At 53.7% G+C, this 19,872-nt stretch overlaps 1 protein-coding gene across 1 annotated transcript in view; it reads left to right on the top strand.

Moving 5' to 3' along the window:
* FAM178B (family with sequence similarity 178 member B) overlaps positions 1 to 19,872 on the top strand; it is a 98,609-nt gene that overhangs the window by 58,775 nt on the left and 19,962 nt on the right. Inside the window, 4 exon segments of the mRNA XM_057743370.1 lie at positions 107 to 188; positions 447 to 623; positions 858 to 955; positions 15,232 to 15,319. Of these exon segments, the coding sequence (XP_057599353.1) occupies positions 107 to 188; positions 447 to 623; positions 858 to 955; positions 15,232 to 15,319 (445 nt within the window).

Genomic DNA, 19,872 nt, shown 5'->3' with positions numbered 1-19,872 from the left:
CAGGCTCTCTGTTCTCCAGCAAGTGTGGCCTCCCCCTCTGCCTCAGTGCTCCCCTTGTGCCTGTCTCCTCCTGTTTCCTTTCCTTTGTTTTTTCTTACCTTAAAAGCGAGGCTAGCCTGAGCTGGAGTGAGGAGCAGAACACCCCCGAGGAGATGGCCTTGGACAGCAGCCTGAGCTACATCTGTAAGGTGGGTCCCACCCATCCCTCTACTTGCAGTGCAGACCTATTCAGCATCTAATCCAGTGAGTACCACTAAACACCATCGCAGGCACTGAACTGGCTGCCAGGATGGAAGCCCTCGCCCTCCACGTCTGCGCCTGCCCCTGACGACCGCAGGGAGCTCAACTGCAGGCCTCACTATTTTTCTCAACTCCTTCCCCAGTGTGGCTAAGGGTTCACAGTGCCAGGCAGATACCCCTACCCTAACGTTCTCTCTGCTCACCAGTTCCTGACGCTGTGTGCACTGGCCCAGCCAGGGGCCTACACCGACGGGAGCCTCCTGCGCCTGATTGAGCTGCTGTGCCGAGCCGGCCTGGACGTGCGGCTCCGCCTGCTGCCCAAGACCGACCTCCAGCAGCTCCTGCTCCTGCTCCTGGATAACATCCAGGAGTGGCCAGGGAAGGTACCGTGGACCCCTGAGCCAAAGCCCAAGCCCCCAGCCTCACCTATAATGTCCGGAGCGCTCTCTCGTGGCCCCTAGGGCACCCCAGGCCGGGACAGCACTGCAAGGCCCTCCCTTACCTGGCCTCCGTGGCCAACCCTCTCACTCTCCTGAGTGGGCTGGTAAAGGGAGGTCAGCGTAGAAGGCAGGCCACCCTCCCCGCGGAGCCCATAGTGGTGCGCGCTGTCCCCACAGCTCCGGCAACTGTGCTGCACCCTGAGCCTGGCCTCCGAGCACCACCACAACCTGCTGGCGCTCGTGCAGCTCTTCCTGGACGTGCCCTCCCGTAGCAGGTGGGTGCGTCTCCACCTCTGTCTCCCCCTTCCAAGGCTCATCCCCGCCCCTGTGACAGGCTGGGGTGAGGGCATCCACAGTCCCCCCCCCCCACGCCCCATCCCAACAAACCTCCCCCTCCTGCCCAATGTCAAAAACCCAGGAGAAAGAACTAAAAATACAATTCGCTAATGAGTTCATTACAAACAGAAAAAAGCCTCATTTTCTTAACACAGTCTCGGTCTCGTTAGCAAAACAGTTGCCTTGTATGATTAGCCTCAGACTCACAGCATCCCCGCCCCGCTTCCTTGCTGCCCCCTCCCCAGCCCTCAGTGGAGGGAGGATTCCTTCTTGTCACTCAGACCTCAGCTGCCTGGTGTCTCCGCATCACTCCCCACTCCCAGCCCCCCTCAGACTCTCCATTCATCATTCTGTTTTATTTTCTGCACAGTATTGATCTCTGCCAGAAATTGTCTTACTATTTGTTCCTTGTTCATGGTTACCTCTCCTTGTCACCTCCAGGAGAGCAGATCCCTTATTGGGGTCACGGCCATATCACCTGGCATCCAGAACAGTGCCTGGCACACTGTTGGCACTTTGTAAATTCTTTTTGAATGAATGAATGAGGCCAACAAACAAACTCAGCCCATGAGGAAACAAGACCCATTCACTGGACCCGCTCCAGTCTCTCCCCCCTCCCCTCCTTCCCTTCCCCACGTGAGGCCATAGCCCAGGGAGTTCCTTGCCCTTCCCTGAGCAGACCACTCCCCATGTCCCCTCCTCTCCTCTCTTCTCCAGCCATCTCTCTGCAGCTCCTCTCACCTAGAATGACACCCCTTGCCACCCTTCCAAGCAGGCCTGTCCTGGGCACCCTCCAGGAAGACCCTTCACAGGCACCCCCACAGTCACTCTCCACTGGGGCCATCCCCCTGCAACTCCCTCCCCAGGGGTGGCTTCTTGGAGCAGGCTTGGAGTTCCGTTCAAACTCCTGTCCTCAGCAGTCATCCTGAACTCAACTTTAGGCCTAAGATGGGGAGGTCCATTTCTTTCCTGTGAAGCTGGTTGAAAGAGAGGAGGCCTTTCCACAGTCTTGAAAGAAAAGTTTTTGCTCTATGTTTGAAAGAACTGGGCTTCTCAGAGCTCTGTCTGAGACCCTTAGGTCAAGCACGCGCCAGAAATCACAGTCCTAGAGGGCTCTCCCACCCCCACCTCATCATCCCTGTTCATCCCTGCATCCTGTCCATTCTACCTTCCACATCCTGCATCCTTGTTTCTAGTTGCCTCTCCGTGTCAGCTCCACAAAAGCAGGGAGCTTGTCTGGGTCACTTTAAATCAGCCTCCTCTTTCCTGCCTGTTCTCATTCTGACTCTGCCTCCTCCTTCTAAGACTGTTTGCTCTGTAGGTACATGTGAATATCATGTCTCTGCCTTGCCTTGCTCCCCATGGCCTGCATGGCCAAGTGCCAATGCCTTAGCAGGGCCTCTGAGGCCCCATGTGGTCCAGCCCTAATTTCCCACTTGCTCCAACCAGGCCACGTGATTTGCATTTGTTGTTCTCACTTTTACATGTATATGTGCTCACATGCATGTAAATGTTTATAAGCACAGACAGACCTCAGTTTATTGCACTTCTTCGCTTTATTGCACTTTGCAAATACTGTGTTTTTTTTACAAATGAAGCTTTGTGGCAACCCTGCGTTGAGCAAGTCTGTTGGTACCACTTTTCCAGCAGCATTTGCTCACTTCGTATCTCTGTGTCACATTTTGGTAATTCTCAGAATGTTGCAAACTTTTTCATTGTTATTGTATTTGTGATGGTGGTCTGTGATCAGTGATCTTTGATGTTACTGTTGACAAAAGATTGACTCACTGAAGGCTCAGATGATGGTTAGCATTTTTTAACAATGAAGTGTGGTTTTTTTTTTGGCTGCGCACGGTTGTGGCGAGCGGGGGGCTACTCTTCGTTGAGGTGCAGGGGCTTCTCACTGCATTGGGTTCTCTTATTGCAGAGCATGGGCTCTAGGCACACGGGCTTCAGTAGTTGCAGCACTCGGGCCCTAGAGCCCAGGCTCAGTAGTTGTGGCACTCGGGCTTCGTTGCTCTGAGGCATGTGGGATCTTCCCAAAGCAGGGATCAAACTCGTGTCCGTGCATTGGCAGGCGGGTTCTTATCCAAGGTGCCACCGGGGAAGTCCCCTCACTGTAGTTTTGACTTGCATTTCTCTAATAATTAGCAATGCTGAGCATCTTTTCTTGTGCCTGTTGGCCGTCTGTATGTCTTTTTGGAGAAGGGTGTATTTAGGTCTTCTGCCCACTTTTCAATTGGGCTGTTTGTTTTTCTGTTACTGAATTGTAGAAGCTGTTGGAAACTAACCCCTTGTTGGTTGCGTTGTTCGCAAACATTTTCTCCCAGTCTGTAGGCTTAAACACAACTTGTGTATGCACTGGGGAGTCAAAAAATTCATGTGATTTGCTTTCTTGTCACATTCGCTTTCTTGTAGTGGTCTGAAACCAAACCTGCAATATCTCTGAGACGTGCCTGCACGTGGGGGGCGGGGGGGCGAGCGGGGTGACCCTTATTCTTCTCCATAGCTGCATAGTATTCTCTAGAGTACATGCAGCCAGTCCCCTGTTACAGATATTTGTCCAATAGTCAAGCTTTGTGCATCTATGCAAATATTTCTATAGGGTAAGTGCTTTGAAACTGCAGTCCTAAAGTATGTGTATTTAAAATTTGGCGTACATGAAAGAAGCTGTACTAATTAATAATAGACATGAAAATGCCCATTTCTCCACACTCCCATTAACTCTATGTATTCTCAGTTTTGTTTTTAAGTTTTAATTAATCTGGTAAGTGAAAAATCTCATACTGTGGTTCTAATTTTCATTTCCCCGATTGCCAGTGAAATTGAGAATCTTTTCCTATGTTCATTGGCCTTTTGTGTTTCCCTTGGTGTAAATTACCTCTTGATAGTCCTTGCCCATTTTTTATCAGGTAATTTATCTTCTTAGTTATGTTGATTTACAAGTTGCTTATTACATTTGTTTCAGACACTGGGTTTTCTCCTAAGACTGTAAACCTTTGTGTATATCCTTCTGTGGACTGATTTTTTAAAAATATTTATTTATTTAATTTATTTATTTCGTGGCGCCAGGTCTTAGCTGCGACAGGCAGGCGGGCTCCTTAGTTGCGGCACGCATGTGGGATCCAGCTCCCTGACCAGGGGTTGAACCCAGGCCCCCTGCATTAGGAGCGTGGAGTCTTAACCACTGGACCACCAGGGCAGTCCCTCCTTTTTTTCAATAAACTTTTAATTTCAGAATAGATTTAGATTTACAGAAAAGTTACGTGGCTAGTACAGAGTTGATTGTAATTGAATCCTTCTATCTTGAAAAGGAAGGCCTTCTCCACCCCAAGAGCATAAAATATTGTGTTCTATTTTCTTTCAGTACTTATATAACTTTGTTTCTCTTGGCTCTTAATCTCATCTGGAGTCTATTTCTTGTAGGTATGAGACAGGGATCTAACTTGACTTTTTCCACCCCCAAAGAGCCAGTGACCCAACACCAGTTTTTTTCTGTCTTAATAATCCATCATTTCCCAACAGATTTGAAAACTACCTTTGTCATAGCCTAAATTTATGACATCGTTCATCGGTTAGCCAAACTGTGATTTCACGAATTGGTGTCTTTCAGAGGGTGTTTTTTTTTTTGTAGCTCCAGGGCCCTTGGTTAGATGCTCCTTGAGAGCTCGGGATGAATGTAATGGAACAGCCTCACCTGCTTTCAAACAGACACAGCAACTAGGGTAAAACCTCCTGCTGAGACCCTTTGCTGGGAAAGAGGGCTTGTCATCAGAATGGATGTTATTTATTCATTTATTTAGAAATTTTATTTCTTTTCCTAAATAAAGCACTCAAATAGAACAAAATTCAAAAGGCACCAAGGAGTACCTCTTGAAAATGTGCCCCTGCCCCTCCCCCATGCCTGCGCCACCTAGCTGGTCCCCATTTCTCATCTGTGCTTAGGGCCTGTGTTCCCCGCCCTTCTTTCCACTTCAGCGTAGGTTTTGGCAGCCCTTCCAGACTGGATGGGAAAGCGCTTCTAATTCTTCTTCGCAGCTGCACTGTGTTCACTGTGGTCTTTAGTTAGCTGCCCACCGCCCCCCACCCCATGCGCCCCGTGGTCGTGGCCTTGTTCTCCCCTCGCTGGCGGCGGCCGCACTGGGCTCAGCGCCCAGAGGGACCCCAGGAAGGAGGGCGTGTTGTGTACGATGGGCTGCCACTTTCTTCGTCTGCCGACGGATGAAGCACGAAGCACGAACCCCCACCAGCCTCGGTGTGGTTGTGAAGCCCCCCTCCCCCGCCTTGGTGACCACACCCTCAAGGGATGCACTGTAAGTTTAAGGCCCAGTTGAGCTTAACCTTGAAAAATGAGAAGTACAGACTAGAGCAAACCACCTGAAATGGGGCCAATGGGAAAAGGAGGTTCTTGGAGGCAAGTCTGTGTTGGGACTCTGCCCCTCTGGGGTGGCTCCAGGAGCTGCTGGGGAGAGCAGGGATGGGGGTGCAGCTTCTGTCCAGGGTCTCTGCACGCACGTGTATCCAAGCAGGCCTCTGCGGCTGCTCCCAGGGGCCCTGTTGGGAGGGAGCTGCCACTGAAACCTGATGTTCCCAGGCTCAGGACCCTCTGCCACCACCTACGAAAGTTTATTAAATATCCAGTGGGTGCTGCCTCGCCATGGCCCTGGAATTAGAGGGGAAATGACACCACTTAAGGAGATTCCTGGTCACCAGCAGGGAGCAGGCAGCTCTGGGAGAAAGCAGCCTGCAAAGTCACCAGGTGTTTGCCCAGGGGACGAGAGCAGTGACAGATACGGGCACACCAGAGCTCCCCAGAGCCCTCCTGGCTTCCATCTGGGCTCCATGCTGTGGCCCCGGGTGGGTGGAGGGTCTGTGCAGGCCCCGGAGCAGTTCATCTTCTCCCAGCCCAGCAGCCTGTCCTGGCTTCCTTTCCTGGGTTTCTCGCTCCACCGTTAACTCCCTTCCTGTGTGTTCTTTAGATCTGCCCACCCTGAAAACGTCACAGCCACGCAGTGTGGTGCCACCACATGTCCCTGGTTCCCCCTCGGCCCCTAGCTCCTTCAGGCTGCCCAGGGGCCGCCCAGAGTTGCCGGCCAGCCTCCCAGAGGCCCTAGGCAGATTCCAGACTTCCTGCTGGGGACACCTCTGCCCTCCCAGCAAACAGTGGGGCCCCTTCTTTCTCCACAGGATGACTGCTACCCCCACCACACGCACCAATGGACCCACAGCTCTCACCCTGCCCCCTTTCCTCCTGACCCCTCCTCCACATTCAAGATCCCAACAGTCAGTCCTGCCTTTTCCAGAACCTTCCTTCTGCATCATCCCTGCTCATCCTTATACCTTTAGCTTTTTATTCTCTACTGGTTCTTTCGCTCAGCAAATAAATGCGCTCTGCGTGTCTCCTACCTTCGAACGGCATCTGTCTCCACCCACCCCTCCCTTTAGTTAGCTGCCCCCCTCCCCACGCTCCCCGTGGTAGTGGCCAGCTCCTGCTGCCTCTCTGTGCTCTCCACCCCAGCTCTCTCCTTCTCCTTATCTGAACCCTGCCCATCCTAGAGACACGTTGGATTATTCAGAGCTCGAGGTGTCTCAAAGGGAGTTCTCACCTGAGAAAACAAACATTCAGGCCTCTGGAGGTGGACACGTTCAAAACATTCTAGAAGGAGTCCACCAAGGCCTGAAACCCTCAAGATTTCAGAAGGGTTCAAAATCGGGAGGAACAAGAGGAAAGTCATGTCCAGGGGACTTCCCTGGTGGTGCAGTGGCTAAGACTCTGTACTCCATTCAGGGGACCCAGGTTTGATCCCTGGTCAGGGCACTAGATCCCACATGCATGTCGCAACTAAGAGTTTGCATGTCACAACTAAGGAGCAGCAAGCTGCAATTAAGGAGTCCATGTGCTGCAACTAAAGAGCCCACGTGCTGCAACTAAGACCCTGCACAACCAAATAAATAAATATTTTTAAAAAAATAAAAGAGGAAAGTCACATACAGGGGTCAAGGGGCCGTGGCTGGAGCTGGGAGGACAGCAGAGGGTCTCGATGAAGCCAGGACCGTGCAGGGCGGTGACTGAGCAGGAGCTCATTCCCGTTTATGAGTGGCTGTGTGTGTGCAGGGGCAGTGGGAGTAGAGGAGACCCCAGTCCACCTAAAGCACTCTGTCACCAGTGACCTAATGGCCTGTCCTCATGTACAGGCTTCCCATTTTCTTCTTGGCTGCACAGTGTGGTTCTCCTGGTCCCCTCCCCTCCTCAGGCCACTCCTTCTCAGGTGCCATCTTCAGTTGCCCCTCCACTGCTCCCTGAGCCTTGCTTGGCCTCAGAGTTCTGCCCCAGTCCCTCTTCTCTGGTCCCTTGGCACAATCTCAGGGGGCCTTCTGGGATGGGTACCGTGGGGCTCTGTCCACATTGCCCCCCGCAGGACTCAGGCGCCCCTCCCCAGCTGCTGGGAGCGCTGAGCTGCCTCTGCTAGAGCGTACCTGGGCCTCTTCCTTGGGGGCAGCCTGGGACTGGGGGTACAAAGGGGGCTGCCACTGCCTCAATCCGGGATGTCTCTGAGACACAGAGACCCTGCCAGCTCCAGAGCTCCTTGCGGGGTCAGCTGAGGGCTTTGTGGTAAATGCATCACAGCCTGGCTCTCCCCCGGCCCACACCTGCTTCCTGCACTCTCCAACAGGAGGGATGCCAAGATCACCCTTCTCCCCGACTCCCACCATAAATTCCGTGCACACTCATGTCCATTTCAGAGTCTGGCTCCTCAGGAACTCCACTCGAGACCCCATCTCATCCACATCCGTGGCTTCAACCCCATCTTCATGCCAGGAGCTCCCAAGTCAGTAACTTTGGCCAGACTTTTCTGCTCAGCACCAGATCTGAGTGGGAAGTATTTAAAATTCAGCACGTGCGAAACAGAAGTCACCGTCTGCTAAGGAGGACCACTTTCTCCATGGCCTCATGATGGCATCTGCTCACGGCCTGAAGCCCAGGGGTCTGTGGGCACCTTCTGTCCCTTCAGGCATCCCCATCTCCCACGACAGTCACCTCTCCACATCACCCTCCAGTGTTACCGCGGCTCAGACTCTCAGGACAGTGCCCCTGGATGTCTGCCTGCTAGCAGGAGCTGGCTCCTTCCGGGCTCTCTCCCGTCTGACCCATCCTCACTCTGTCAAGCAGTGGGAACTTCCTTCTAGTGCACATCTGGCCTTGTCACTCCTCTGCTTAAAATCCTTCAGGCTTCTATGCTCAGGTTGAAATTCAAACAGCCCAGCCTGGTGTACAAGGGCTTTGTTGCCTACTGTCCCAAGCCTTCCTTGTCCCTACCACATCCCCCTGCAGGGTTCCACATTCCAGCCATCTCCTGAAACTGTGCGGCTACCCAAACCCATGATGAGCATTTGTCTCTAACTTTTCAACATCTGTTCCCTCTTCCTAGAGAACACTTTTTCCCTGTCTTCTTCTTCCTCTTTGGTCAACATTTCCTCACCCCTAAGACTAGGCTCAGATGAGGCATCTCCTCTTCAGAGAAACCTCCAGATGCAGAGCCCTGGTTGTTGGTACCTCTTGCTGACCCCTTGGACTGTGAGTGTCGTGAGGACAGGAGCTGTGACTTTGCTCGCTGGGTCCTTGGACCCTGACGCAGAGGAGGGGCTTGGGGAGCATGCTTGTGGAGTGCTTGCTTCTGGAGGGCAAATTTCAGAAAGCATAGAGAATTTTTTAGTAGCAGATTCCAAAAAGAAATATGGTGCAGGTAGGCTAGGAGATCCTGCAATAAAACTTTGAACATGGGTTGTGAATAGACCCAGTGAGGAAAAAAGCAGGAAGTATCTAGAGGCAGCAGGGGCTGCACCCAGAGCTCATGCGTGATCTATGATCTTGAAAGATATGGAAGGGACTTCCCTGGTGGTGCAGTGGGTGAGACTCTGCACTTCCAGTGCAGGGGACCTGGGTTTGATCCTTGGTTGGGGAACTGGATCCCACATGCCGCAACTAAGAGTTCGCATGCCACAACTAAGGAGCCCACCTGCCACAACTAAGACCCAGTGCAACCAAAGAAAGAAAGATATGAAAGAGGGAAAGCAGGGGAAGGGGACACAAGCAAGGCGAGTGGAGAAATAGCACGGACCATTGACAGTGTTGTTGTGAGAAGCTAAGGCCCATAGAAGGGACGTCCATATAATTTTTGTTGTTTTTGTTTTTGCTGCACCACGCAGCATGCGGGATCTTAGTTCCTGGACCAGGGATCGAACCTGTGCCCCCTGCAGTGGAAGTGCGGAGTCCTAACCACTGGATGGCCAAAGAAGTCCCCTATGTAGTTATTTTTGAAAGGAGGAGTGCTGTTCTGGGCTGCTGGGAAAATGTCAGCACTGATGAAGAGAGAACAACACCACATAATTCCTGTTTTGCTTTTGTCTCCTTTGTCGAGGAGCGTCATGTTTCACCTGGACTCGAATGCTGATCAAAGGGGATTGCAGCCTGAGGTTGTGGGGGAGACCGTACGACAGCATCTCACTGTGTGGAATGAGTTGAGGTCCTACGTCCGTTCTGGGCAGCGTGCGGGTGGGGTACCCTGACTCCAGGGAGACCTCTGGAGGTGGGGGAGCTCCCGGGGGATGGGGAGGGAGGATGCGGAAGGTGCTTTCTTCACTCAGTGCTATGGGCTTGATGTGTCCCTCAACAGAACTCCCCAGGGGATAGCTTGTGAGCACATACATAGGAAAGGAAGTACTGCTTTCTAGGATTCCTAAGAATAAATCATACCAGACTAGCCTCATTTCATTTTTGACAGGCTAACCAGAAGAGCACTCTGGAGAGAGCTGTCTGGGTTTTGTAAGGCATTTGCTGGAGACGCTCCTCGTATCTTGTGACAACGTAAAGAAACGTGGGCTGAGTGATGTCGAATTAGTTAGGCTTGTCATCCTATCTAAAGGTGCCGCTGGCCATCAGAGTCCGCCTGGAGGGCAGGCCCAGGAGGGCACCCAGAGTTCCGTCTTCGCTGACAGGTTGGCCAGCGCAGACCCAGGGTCTTGGATGAGGCCATTAATAGAACAATGGTCAGGTTCACATGTAACATGAATGCAATTGACAACAAATTGGGATTGAAGATCCCCGAAGATGTCAATAGACCATAATGATGGGCTGAATGGGAAAGAAAGCCCCAGCTGCACAATTAAGAACAGGATCTGGGAAATGGGATTTGACAGCCAGACGTGTGAACTAGACTTTGGGCTCCATCTGTCAACTGTGTAGCATCGTGGGGCTGCCCCAAAAATGAGCGTCGGCCTCAGCTCTGAGAGCCTCAGTTGACTGGAATGTCAACAATCCAGGGAACGTCTGCAGAACCAACCCAGAATGGCAAAAATATTCCAAAAGATAGAAGAGAGTAGCTGTTGCACTGGGGAAGGGGTAGCCATGGGAAGTAGGGCAACTTCCTTCAGGTACGCAGAGACCCTAATTAAAGGGACAGATATGCGGATACCGGGACATGAGACCAGGTGACTTTTAAGGTGTTTTAATTGTAGGGGGTCTGTGGGTTTCATCATAATACAGGAAAGAGAGAGAGGGAGGGAGGGAGGAAGGGAGATAGGAGGATGGAAGTTAGGTTGTGACTGTCCACATGAACTTTATTTACTAAGTGGCAGTAACGTTTTTATTTGGTTATAATATGCGAGCAGGAAAGGACACATTAGAGGTGGACACTGTGCACTTTGCCAGGCGTCTGTGCAACCACCACTGCATCAAGGGCCAGGACAGCACCTGCTCCACTGGGCCCCTCCCAGGCATTCCCTCTGCCAAGAAAACCACTTCCCCAACTTCCGTCCCGTAGGTGTATTGTGCCGGGTTTTGAACACAGGTACTGGTGGGACCGTGCAGCGTTCTCTCTTATATCTGGCTTCCTTGGCGTGGCTGGCGCTTGTGGGATTCAGCCATGCTGAAGCCAGCGGTCATAGACGGCTCCTTCGCGTTGCCTGGCGGGACTTCACCGCATGAATCTGAAGCTGTCTGCATCCCACTGTCTCTTCTTGTTCCCTGTGTGCTCGCACTCGTGAGTGTCCCAGTGGGTTTGGGGGTGACTGGGCAGACGGCTGAGGAGGTTACCCTGACCTCTGAGCCCAGGCCCTGGTTCTGCCCGCCGGGGTAGCACATGCTCATGTGCAGGATATAGGAGGCTCCAGGGAAGGACTGAAGGGGCAGGTGACGTGAGAGGCAGCCGTGATGCCTGAGGGGCAGCGTGAGCAGCCTGGGAGCTGCAAGCCAGGCAGACGCCCTGGGGCAGGGTGTTGGGCAGCATTTCCACAGCGGAACAGGCTGCTGCGGTTGCTTCCTGAGCTGCCCTAGAGACATGGAAAAGGCCGCTCACGCCTTTGGCCAGATGCCTGATGGCCTTTTAGGGTAGTTCAGCCTCAGCGGGGCCTGGTTCCCCTCCTAAGGGGCTGCGTTGACCTGTGTGGTTGTTCTGACACCCTAGTGGCCTGCGTTGGCAGGGGCCTTGGCTGTCCTCAGAGTGCCCACAGGCTGCCCCTTGCAGGAGCTGGAGGGAGGCTGGAGGCTGGGAAGCAGAGCGCCTGCGTCCCTCTTCCTGGCTCTGCTGTTGGTTTGGAAAAGTCATTTCCAAATTTCCCAGCGCCTTAAGCCCTTCTAAGTGCTGATCCAGTGTCCTGGTGTTACAGCAGCCCGTGGGGGTGGAGGGGCCGGGCTGAAGCAAAGGCCAGGCCTGGTGTGAGCGCAGAGGGCTGGAGCCTGTTGCCTTATATGACAGTGGCTGGGATGGCTCCAGTGGCTTCGGCAGCCTCCTTTGTCTGCCTGGTTTGAGTTCCAGGGAGGCCTTGCCGGGTGGGGTTGGGCAGCTTCTAGGGGAGGACGAGCCTGTGACCAACCTCAGCCAGGCCATGGGCCCCCCCGCTTGCCCCCTGCACAGTTTGGGTGTGTTTGGGTTGTCTTTGCTTTTTCTCCTCTGTAGACTAAGTTCTCAGTATGAAGTTAAAAAGTGGCCTGTCTCCTTTCCCTAGCCCCCAGTGGGAACTGAGAGGGCAAGAGATGCATTTAGAAGGCACCGGGGTGGGGGGGGGAAGGGAATGAAAAGCAAGGGACAGGCAGGGAGCGCACCACCCTCAGATGTGGGTTTCTTTTCATCCATTCACCCCCTCGGTGCTCCTTCTGATGTCTTTCTTCTATTTTTTTTTTTGGACAACAGCTCTGTCCTGACCCACCCGGCCCACCTCTTCCCTTCTGGAACCACCCCGGCTCTGCTTTGCCGGTGTGCCAGCACCCCCGCCCCCGGGGCTGGCCCTCCCCGCCCACAGTGGGTAAGAGGGCTCCCGAAGGCCTGGGTTTGGATTAATGAAGCCCAGATGCCGGACTTCTGACTCCGGCTGGTAGTTCGCTTTGGAGCAGCAGCTCAGAGGGGCTGTCTACCTCCCACTGTGCTCCCTGCCCAGCTGCTGCTGGGGCTCCCGGGGAACAGCTGGAGAGCAGATTCTGGCTGACAGTGGCGGGTGTGCACTGTGGCCGGAGCCCAGGGAGAAACACGGGTGGGGCTCTGGTTGAGGGCAGGGCGCTGCCTGTACAACAGGGATCTGATGTAGGGGGCCCTGGATGAGGGTCTCCTGTTTTCTGTTGAGGACGCAGTCCTGATGGGGCTGCCTCTCCCCAGGACTCAGAGGGTTGGTGGGAACGCTGGGTCGCTCTGCAGAAAGGGAGCCAGGGTCAGAGAGGGACCCATGCTCGATAATGGCAGGTCTTCCCGTCCAGAATGGAAGGGGATGGCTGATCCTTCCCAGGGTGGCCAGATAAAATGCAAAGATCACGTGGGAGGAACTTATGCTAAAAAAATTATTCTTTATCTATAGGAAATTCAAATTTAACTGACATCCTATATTTTTATTGGCTAAGTCGGGCAATCCTTACCACCACCCCCTCAGCTGAGCTTCTTTAAGTAATAGTTTTATTGAACTGCAACATAGAATACAGACCAGAAGTGTGTGCTCAGTGGGTTTCTACAAGTCGAACACATGTAAAACCAGCACTGGCTGTCAGCACTTTCACTGCCAGGGCCCCAGTTCAGTCCTTAGTTGGGGACCTAAGATTCCTGCAAGCTGTGCTAGGTGGCCAAATTAAAAAAAAAAAGAAAAGAAATGAGATGTGAACAGAACCTGCCCCCCACCCCAAGCATCACAGTATCCCCATTTTTGTACTTAATATAAGTGAAATCATACACATGTATCCTGTTGTAAATGGCTGCTTTCACACAGCCCTGCGAGGCTTACCTGTGCTGCTGGCTGGGGTCTGAGCTTATCCGTGATTGTTCGCGTGGGGCTGAGTTGAGAGGATGGACCCCAGTCTCTATCCGTTCTAGTGGCGGATCAGTGCTGTACATCTGCCTCTCTTTTTCCGTACATCGTACGTGTGTGCTGGGGAGTAGGACTGCTGGACCATGGGGCGGGCACACGTACATCTTTATCTTGAGTAGGTCTCGCCGGGCAGTTGACTGAGGTGGGTGTACGCGTTCCGGTCCCCTCTCTCTCGTGTCTGCCCTTCTGGTATGTGGTGCCGCTTTTTTTCTCTTTTTTTTTAATCAAGAGCCTCTTGCCTTGCTGATTCCTCTGATTTTCTTGAATAAGAAAATAAACAAGTCCCCTGTTTCGGGTACCACCTGGCTTCCTGGCTTGAAGGAGGCCATTCCCACCTCTGTTCCCTATCTCCCGGGAGCACCCCCCCCCCATCCACCAACCCTGGGGAAATGGCAGGGGCGCCTTCAGCACCGCTCGGGAGGGGCCAGGCTCAGTCTTGCCTCCCCCAAATTTCCTTAGGGAAACATCATTTCCCAGAGCTGCCTGCAGTTTGCCATCTCCGATGTCCTGTCCTTCATTTCCCTGTGGGCTCCTTCCAGGGGTGGGAGTGGGGGCGCCCGAGGAGACCCTCCAGCAGGGTTGTTACCTGAGGGCATTTCTCCTCCTCGGAGCTGGTTCCAGCCCAAGTATTTTCCTTCATGTTCCTTTGGTTTCCTCCAGCTTCAGGACTTCGCCTTAGCTTACCCTGGTGGTGGCTTTCCGTGGGAATTAGGGGCTGTGGCCACCTCAAAGTCCATGCCAGGGGCTGCCTTCTGCTGCCCAAGGGGGCAACAAGTGTGTGGAGGGCCCCCTCCAGCCTCTCCTGGCCACTGCCACCCCCAGCCCCAAACTCTGGTCTCCACTTCCCTCCTCTGTTCTCTTTTTACTCACTCCAGCCCTCAAGGACCCATGCAAATCAGAGCCCTAAACATCAGCATCTGAAATCCCCATCAGAGGTCTTCACTCCTGAAAAGAGGAGACACCAGCTCCATCCTGAGTGGATCAGTTAGGACTGTTTGGTGCTAGACTTAGAAGCCCAGCTCAGACTGACTGAAAAAGCAAAAGAGACTTTATCAGCTGAACTAACTGACCCACTGACCGTGTTGTCCGAGGGCCGGAGGCTTCAGGCAGGGCAGGCTCTGGGTGTTGTCAGGGCTCTGTCTCTGCTTGCTTCATCCTCCAAGCTGCCCCACAGAGACGCAGGATGGCCACCAGCAACTGTGGGGTCACCTCCTGGCAGATCAGTGGCCCTGCTAGAAAGGCACACACTCTATTGGTAGTTCTGGCCAAGAACGTGAGGCCACCTCTCAGTGGCTCACACACAGAGACTGATGGGCCAGGCCTGGCTCACGTGCCCACACTGGGAGCCCAGATCTGGGCTGGGTGTGGGGGTAAGGGGGTTCTCCAAAGGAAAGTCACTGGATGCTGGGTGAAAAGAAACCACAAAATTTGGCCTCACCAGGCTTGGTCACCCGCCTTGCACCACCCTATATGGGCTGAAGGATTGTAATGCTGCAAAGGAAAGAAAAGGCAACAGTCTGTGCAAAACCGGAGCAGTCCCTATCTCTGTGTAGTACAAATAGAGAAAAAAACTAGGAAGGAAAACACGACTATGCTAGCCTCTGAAATTACCAGTTTTTTTAATTAAATTTTTTTTTCTTTTTGCCTATTTTTAAACCTTCACATCTTGCATATTTTATTACTTCTAAAATAAATAATAAATTCTGTAAACCAAAGGAGAAAGCCAAAGTTCCCCAGACAGAGTGGCTCTCCCCCGTTCATGTCTCAGTGTGTGTCCTGCCCCTCCCGGCCCCCGCCCAGGGTTGGGAGGAACTTCAACAACCCCCACAGAGACGTATCCCCTCCGTCTCTCTCGCCCCTTCTTTCACAGGCAGCTTCGACGCCAGCTCAGCCTCGTGGTCATTGCTCGGCTGCTGGACCAGCAAGAGTCGCTCCCTCTCTGGCAAGAGAAGGCCCAGGTGAGTCTCACTTCAGCATCCCCTGGGGCCTGGGGAAACCGGGGGCTCACCCCACTGCTTTTCCCAAACGTCGGGAGCCTCGGGCCAGGGGAGTCAAGGTCAGTTGAATTTTCTGCTTACATGCTTGCATTCAGCAGTTACTTTCTGCATGCCTACTATGTTCTGGGCGCTGAGGACAGAGCAGTCCGCTGGGAGTGTATGTTACTTTTTTGAAAATTGTAGCGGACTTCCCTGGTGGTCCAGTTAAGACTGGTGGTTAAGACTATGCGCTTCCACTGCAGGGAGCATAGGTTCTATCCCTGGTCAGGGAACTAAGATCCCGCATGCTGCTCGGGGTGGCATAAATAAATAAATAAATTGTGGTAAAATATACATAACATGAAAGTTACCATTTTAACTTTTTAAATTTTTACCTCCTTAACAATTCTGAGGGGAGAGTTCTAATCATTTTGAAGTGTGCAGTTGAAAATGGTCTTGTGCAACCATCACCACCGTCCATCTCCAGAACTTTTTCATCCTCCCAAACATATACCTGCTGAACATTGACTCCGCTCCCTCCTCCCCAGCCCCTGCTTATATAACCTTTCATAGGTGGAAAAACAATAGAGATGAAGGTGAACACTACTAACTTAGCACAGCTTGCTCCCAGTGACTCTTCTGCCCAATGTCAGGCATTCTTGGGCAGCAGGGGAGGAAGTGCCCTCTTTCCTCTGCCCTCTTCTCTCCAAAAAGCTCTGACTGCAACCTCCTTGCAGCTCAGAGAGCAGTAGTTCAGGGGCCCTGGGGGCAGCATGGGTCACAGACAGCCCAAGGGTGGGTACCAGGGGAGAATGCTCTCACCTGCCTCGCAGCCCCCAAGAATCTTCCTGGAACCCCAGAAGGGTTGCCGGGTACAGCTGAGCCGTCTACGTCTAGCTCAGCAGCACGAGACAGGCAAGCCCGAGGAACCCCTTGGCCAGAGTGCCAAGAGAATGTTCCGGACCCTCCTGGGGCAGGTGGACAATATGGCTGAGTCCAAGAGGCCACAATCACAGGGCGGGAGCTCAGAAAGGTGGCCGGTTGGGTTGGCTCATCCAAGTAGGCCTGGCCTGGCTTTGCCCCAGCTGTCCCATCTGCCTTACACGCTTTTCCCCCAAGACTTAGAATAGTGAGAGCTTCTTGTCACTCCAGTTCCAATGGAAGTGTCACCTCCTCCAGGAGGCCTTTCCTGACCACCCAGCCCAAAGTGCCCTGGCACCATCACCCTGTTTGAAAGTTCTCATGGTGCTCACCTCCTGATAGTTTTTAATTTATTTGTTCAGGGTATGTGTTGTGTTTACACACAGAGCAACGGCAGCTCCTTGAGTGCAGGGACCAAATGGTTTCTGTTCACTGCTGCCCGTCAGCTCCTAGCACAGTACCTGACACGCACAGGACCTCTGTACACACATGTGGGTTGAAGGCACCTGAGGCTGAGTTCCAGGGTGTGCAAGGGTAGGTTCCCCAGGCAGAGACCTTGGGGGAGGGATGGTGGGGCAGGGCGGGGGGGGTGGCACAGCCTGCACAGGGGTCCCTTCACAAAGGTGAGAGCCTGGTGTCAGAGCATCTCTGCAAGAAAGAGAACAGAGGGACCAAACAGGGGCAGGGGTGGCAGAGATGCAGCAGCAGGGACACGACCGAGTGGTCCCAGGTGGCCTGGAGTGCGGCCACTGAGCTCCGCGGAGAACCAAGGACATGTCAGCAGAGTGGAAGTGAGAGGCCAGAGTGTTGAGATCAGAAAAGGCAGGACTGGCTGCAGGCAGTGGGTGGGACTAGCCACCATCTGGGAGCACTGAGCAGTGACCAGGAACACATAGGCTGGCTTGAGCTTCAGGGTCAGTTCAAGGCTTGGGGTTTTATTTTGATTTGTTTTTTATTGGCCAGAGCCTGTGGAGGGGAGAGTGCGGGGAGCATGATGAAGGCCAGAGAGTGGTGAGGGGAGTGGTGTGGGGGAAGAGCTGGGTGGTCTGGACTGGGGAGGGACTCATAGGAGAGGCAGGTGATCAGGGCTGGTTGGGGGGCAGCGGGGGATGCCTCCCCTAGGGAGAGCTGGCCTGGGAGCTCCCAGCCTGTCCAGGGCGGAGCAGGGTCCCGCCCTGCCCTTGTGGGTCCCAGCTCCAGGGCTCTCGCATCACACTGGTCACCCACCTGCCCGCCGTGTGTTCACGAGACCCCAGCCAAGCGCCTCCTGTGTGCCAGGCTCCGCACCAGGAGACGACCTCAAAGGAGAGGGTGTGAGCGAGGCAGGCTGAGGGCACGGTGACTAATTCTGCCCAAGGGCAGTGAAGTGGCTTCCAGAGACGTCCTGAGCCAGGTCTGGAAGGATGAGTCAGTGCTTGTGCTGCAGGGAGGAGACCGTCAACAGGTGGGCAGTGCAGCCCAGGCAAAGCCACGCCAGACCCCCGGCGGCTCGAGGGGCAGACGGACCGGCTGGGGCCTGCCCTCTGCCCTCCTGATGCGCTTCCCGTCCCCACCGCCCCGGGCTGCTGCGCGGTCTCCTCCCAGGTCTCCGGGCTGCAGGTGCTCCCCTTTCTAATCAGGCCTGTCAGTCGGATCCTCATGAGACCTGCCTTCAAAGGGCCACCTTGGCCCCACAGCCGCCCACATCAAGCCCACGTGCCCCTTCCCTACTTCTCCTCGACGACGACGTGGCTGCCGGGGCTGCCAGGGCCCTCCTTGTGGGCCAGCCCGCCTGCCCTCTGCACACGGCTTTGTGCCCAGGGCCCTTCCTCCTTTCCACCCATCACATCCCAACTGAAGTGGTGGCTCTAACGTGCTGCAGAGGACAGCTGAGCCCCAGTGCGGTGCCCAGGGCTCACCTCTCGCAACAGCCCCAGGCGGCAAGGACTGTTACTATCATCCACTTAAAAAAAAAAAATTTATTTAGGCTGCACCAGGTCTTAGTTGCTGCACACAGGAGCTTGGTTGTGGCATGCATGCAGAATCGAGTTCCTGGACCAGGGATCGAACCCAGGCCCCCTGCCTTAGAAGTGCACAGTCTTAGCCACTGTGCCACCAGGGAAATCCCTCATCCACATTTTACAGATGGGGAAATGGAGGCAGGCACAGTTAGGAAACTTCTCAGGGTCACTCAGTGGGAAAGCCGTGGAGCCAGGATTCAAACCCAGGTGCCCTGACTCCAGAGTCCACACCCAGGATCCCTGCAGCATGCTGTCTCTGCTGCTCCAGCCCCTTTCTCGGCTCCCGATGTGGTGACAGGCTGGACCACACCTGCTGCTTCAGCTGAGGTGCCCAGCTGGTCCCTTGAGTTTTGGTCCTGGATGGTAGATAGGAGGACGAGGGCCGGCCCTTCCTTCATCCATGCATAAGTGTCTAATAAAGCTTAGCAGTTGATTCACTGTGAAGGGGAGTTCAAGGGTTGAGAATTGGCTTGTAGGAGAAGAGGATCTGGGGTTGATTGCCCAGGCAGGGGGTTCTCAGTGTACCACTGGGCAGGAGGAGTCCCTGGTGCCTGGATTGCTTGGGTCTCCATCTCAGGCTGCAGCCTGTAGCCCCAGGATGAGGAACAGGTGCTGGAGAACTGAATTTGAGGGACAGGACTTCTGTAGGTGGTCAGGATGCAACAACCCCAAGGCTTGCATCTTCCAGGAGAGTCTCAGGGTCAAACTGCTTCCTCCCTGTTGTTCCTGTGAATCCTGGGAATATCCCAGAAACAGCAGGGTTTTGGCCTCCAGGCATGGCCCAGGGCACTGAAGATACAGCCTTAACAGAACTCAGTCCCTCCCTCACGAAACTCAGTGGGAGACAGAGACAGGCACCAAGAGCAAAGTAAATCTTTGGCATTCCAGATGGTGATAAGTGCCATGGAGAAAAATAAAGCCAGATAAAGAGGAGAGGGGGTGTTGGGAGGATGCTGTTTTATAAGAGTGAACAGAGAAGGAGACATTTGATCACTGTCTTGAAAGAGTCACGCAGGTTTCTTGGGAAGAAGCATTCCAGGCAGAGAGAACAGGTGCAAAGGCACTGGGGCAACCAAAGTCCTCTTAGGTTAGAAAAAAGGCCAGTGTGGCTGGAGCAGAGGGCTGAGGGTAAAGTTGGAGGAGTTGAGGTCAGAGAGGTAGGTGGGGACTCAGGTGGGTGGGGTCTTAACCTTCATGACAGGGTGGAGAGCCACTGGAAGGTTTTGATAAGAGGAGGGACATAATCTGATTTATAAAATCTTTTACAATTACAGTGACTGCTGTGATGAGACTAGACTGTCGGGGGTGGAAGGAGGCAATTGCAGTAATCCAGGCAAAAGCTGATAGCGGTTTGGCCTGGGGAGATGGCTGTGCAGGTGGCGAGCAGTGGTCAGATTCTAGGTGTATTTCCCAAGTACAGCCAGCGGGATGTGCAATGTGAGCGAAAAGAGGAGAGGAGGGTTCCAAGACCTATGAAGCTGGCAGGATGGAGAAGCCCTTTACTGAGATAGGCAAGACACAGCTGGAACAGGTTTGGAGAGAAATCAGGCCACCTCTTATAACACAGCAAACCTCTTTTATCAAGCTGTGCCTTTCAGTTTGGAGTTTGGGAAA

The sequence above is a fragment of the Hippopotamus amphibius genome, chromosome 7 (genome assembly GCF_030028045.1).
Source record: "Hippopotamus amphibius kiboko isolate mHipAmp2 chromosome 7, mHipAmp2.hap2, whole genome shotgun sequence".
Lineage (NCBI taxonomy): Eukaryota > Metazoa > Chordata > Mammalia > Artiodactyla > Hippopotamidae > Hippopotamus > Hippopotamus amphibius.
This window is presented reverse-complemented; position numbering and strand designations above follow the sequence as displayed.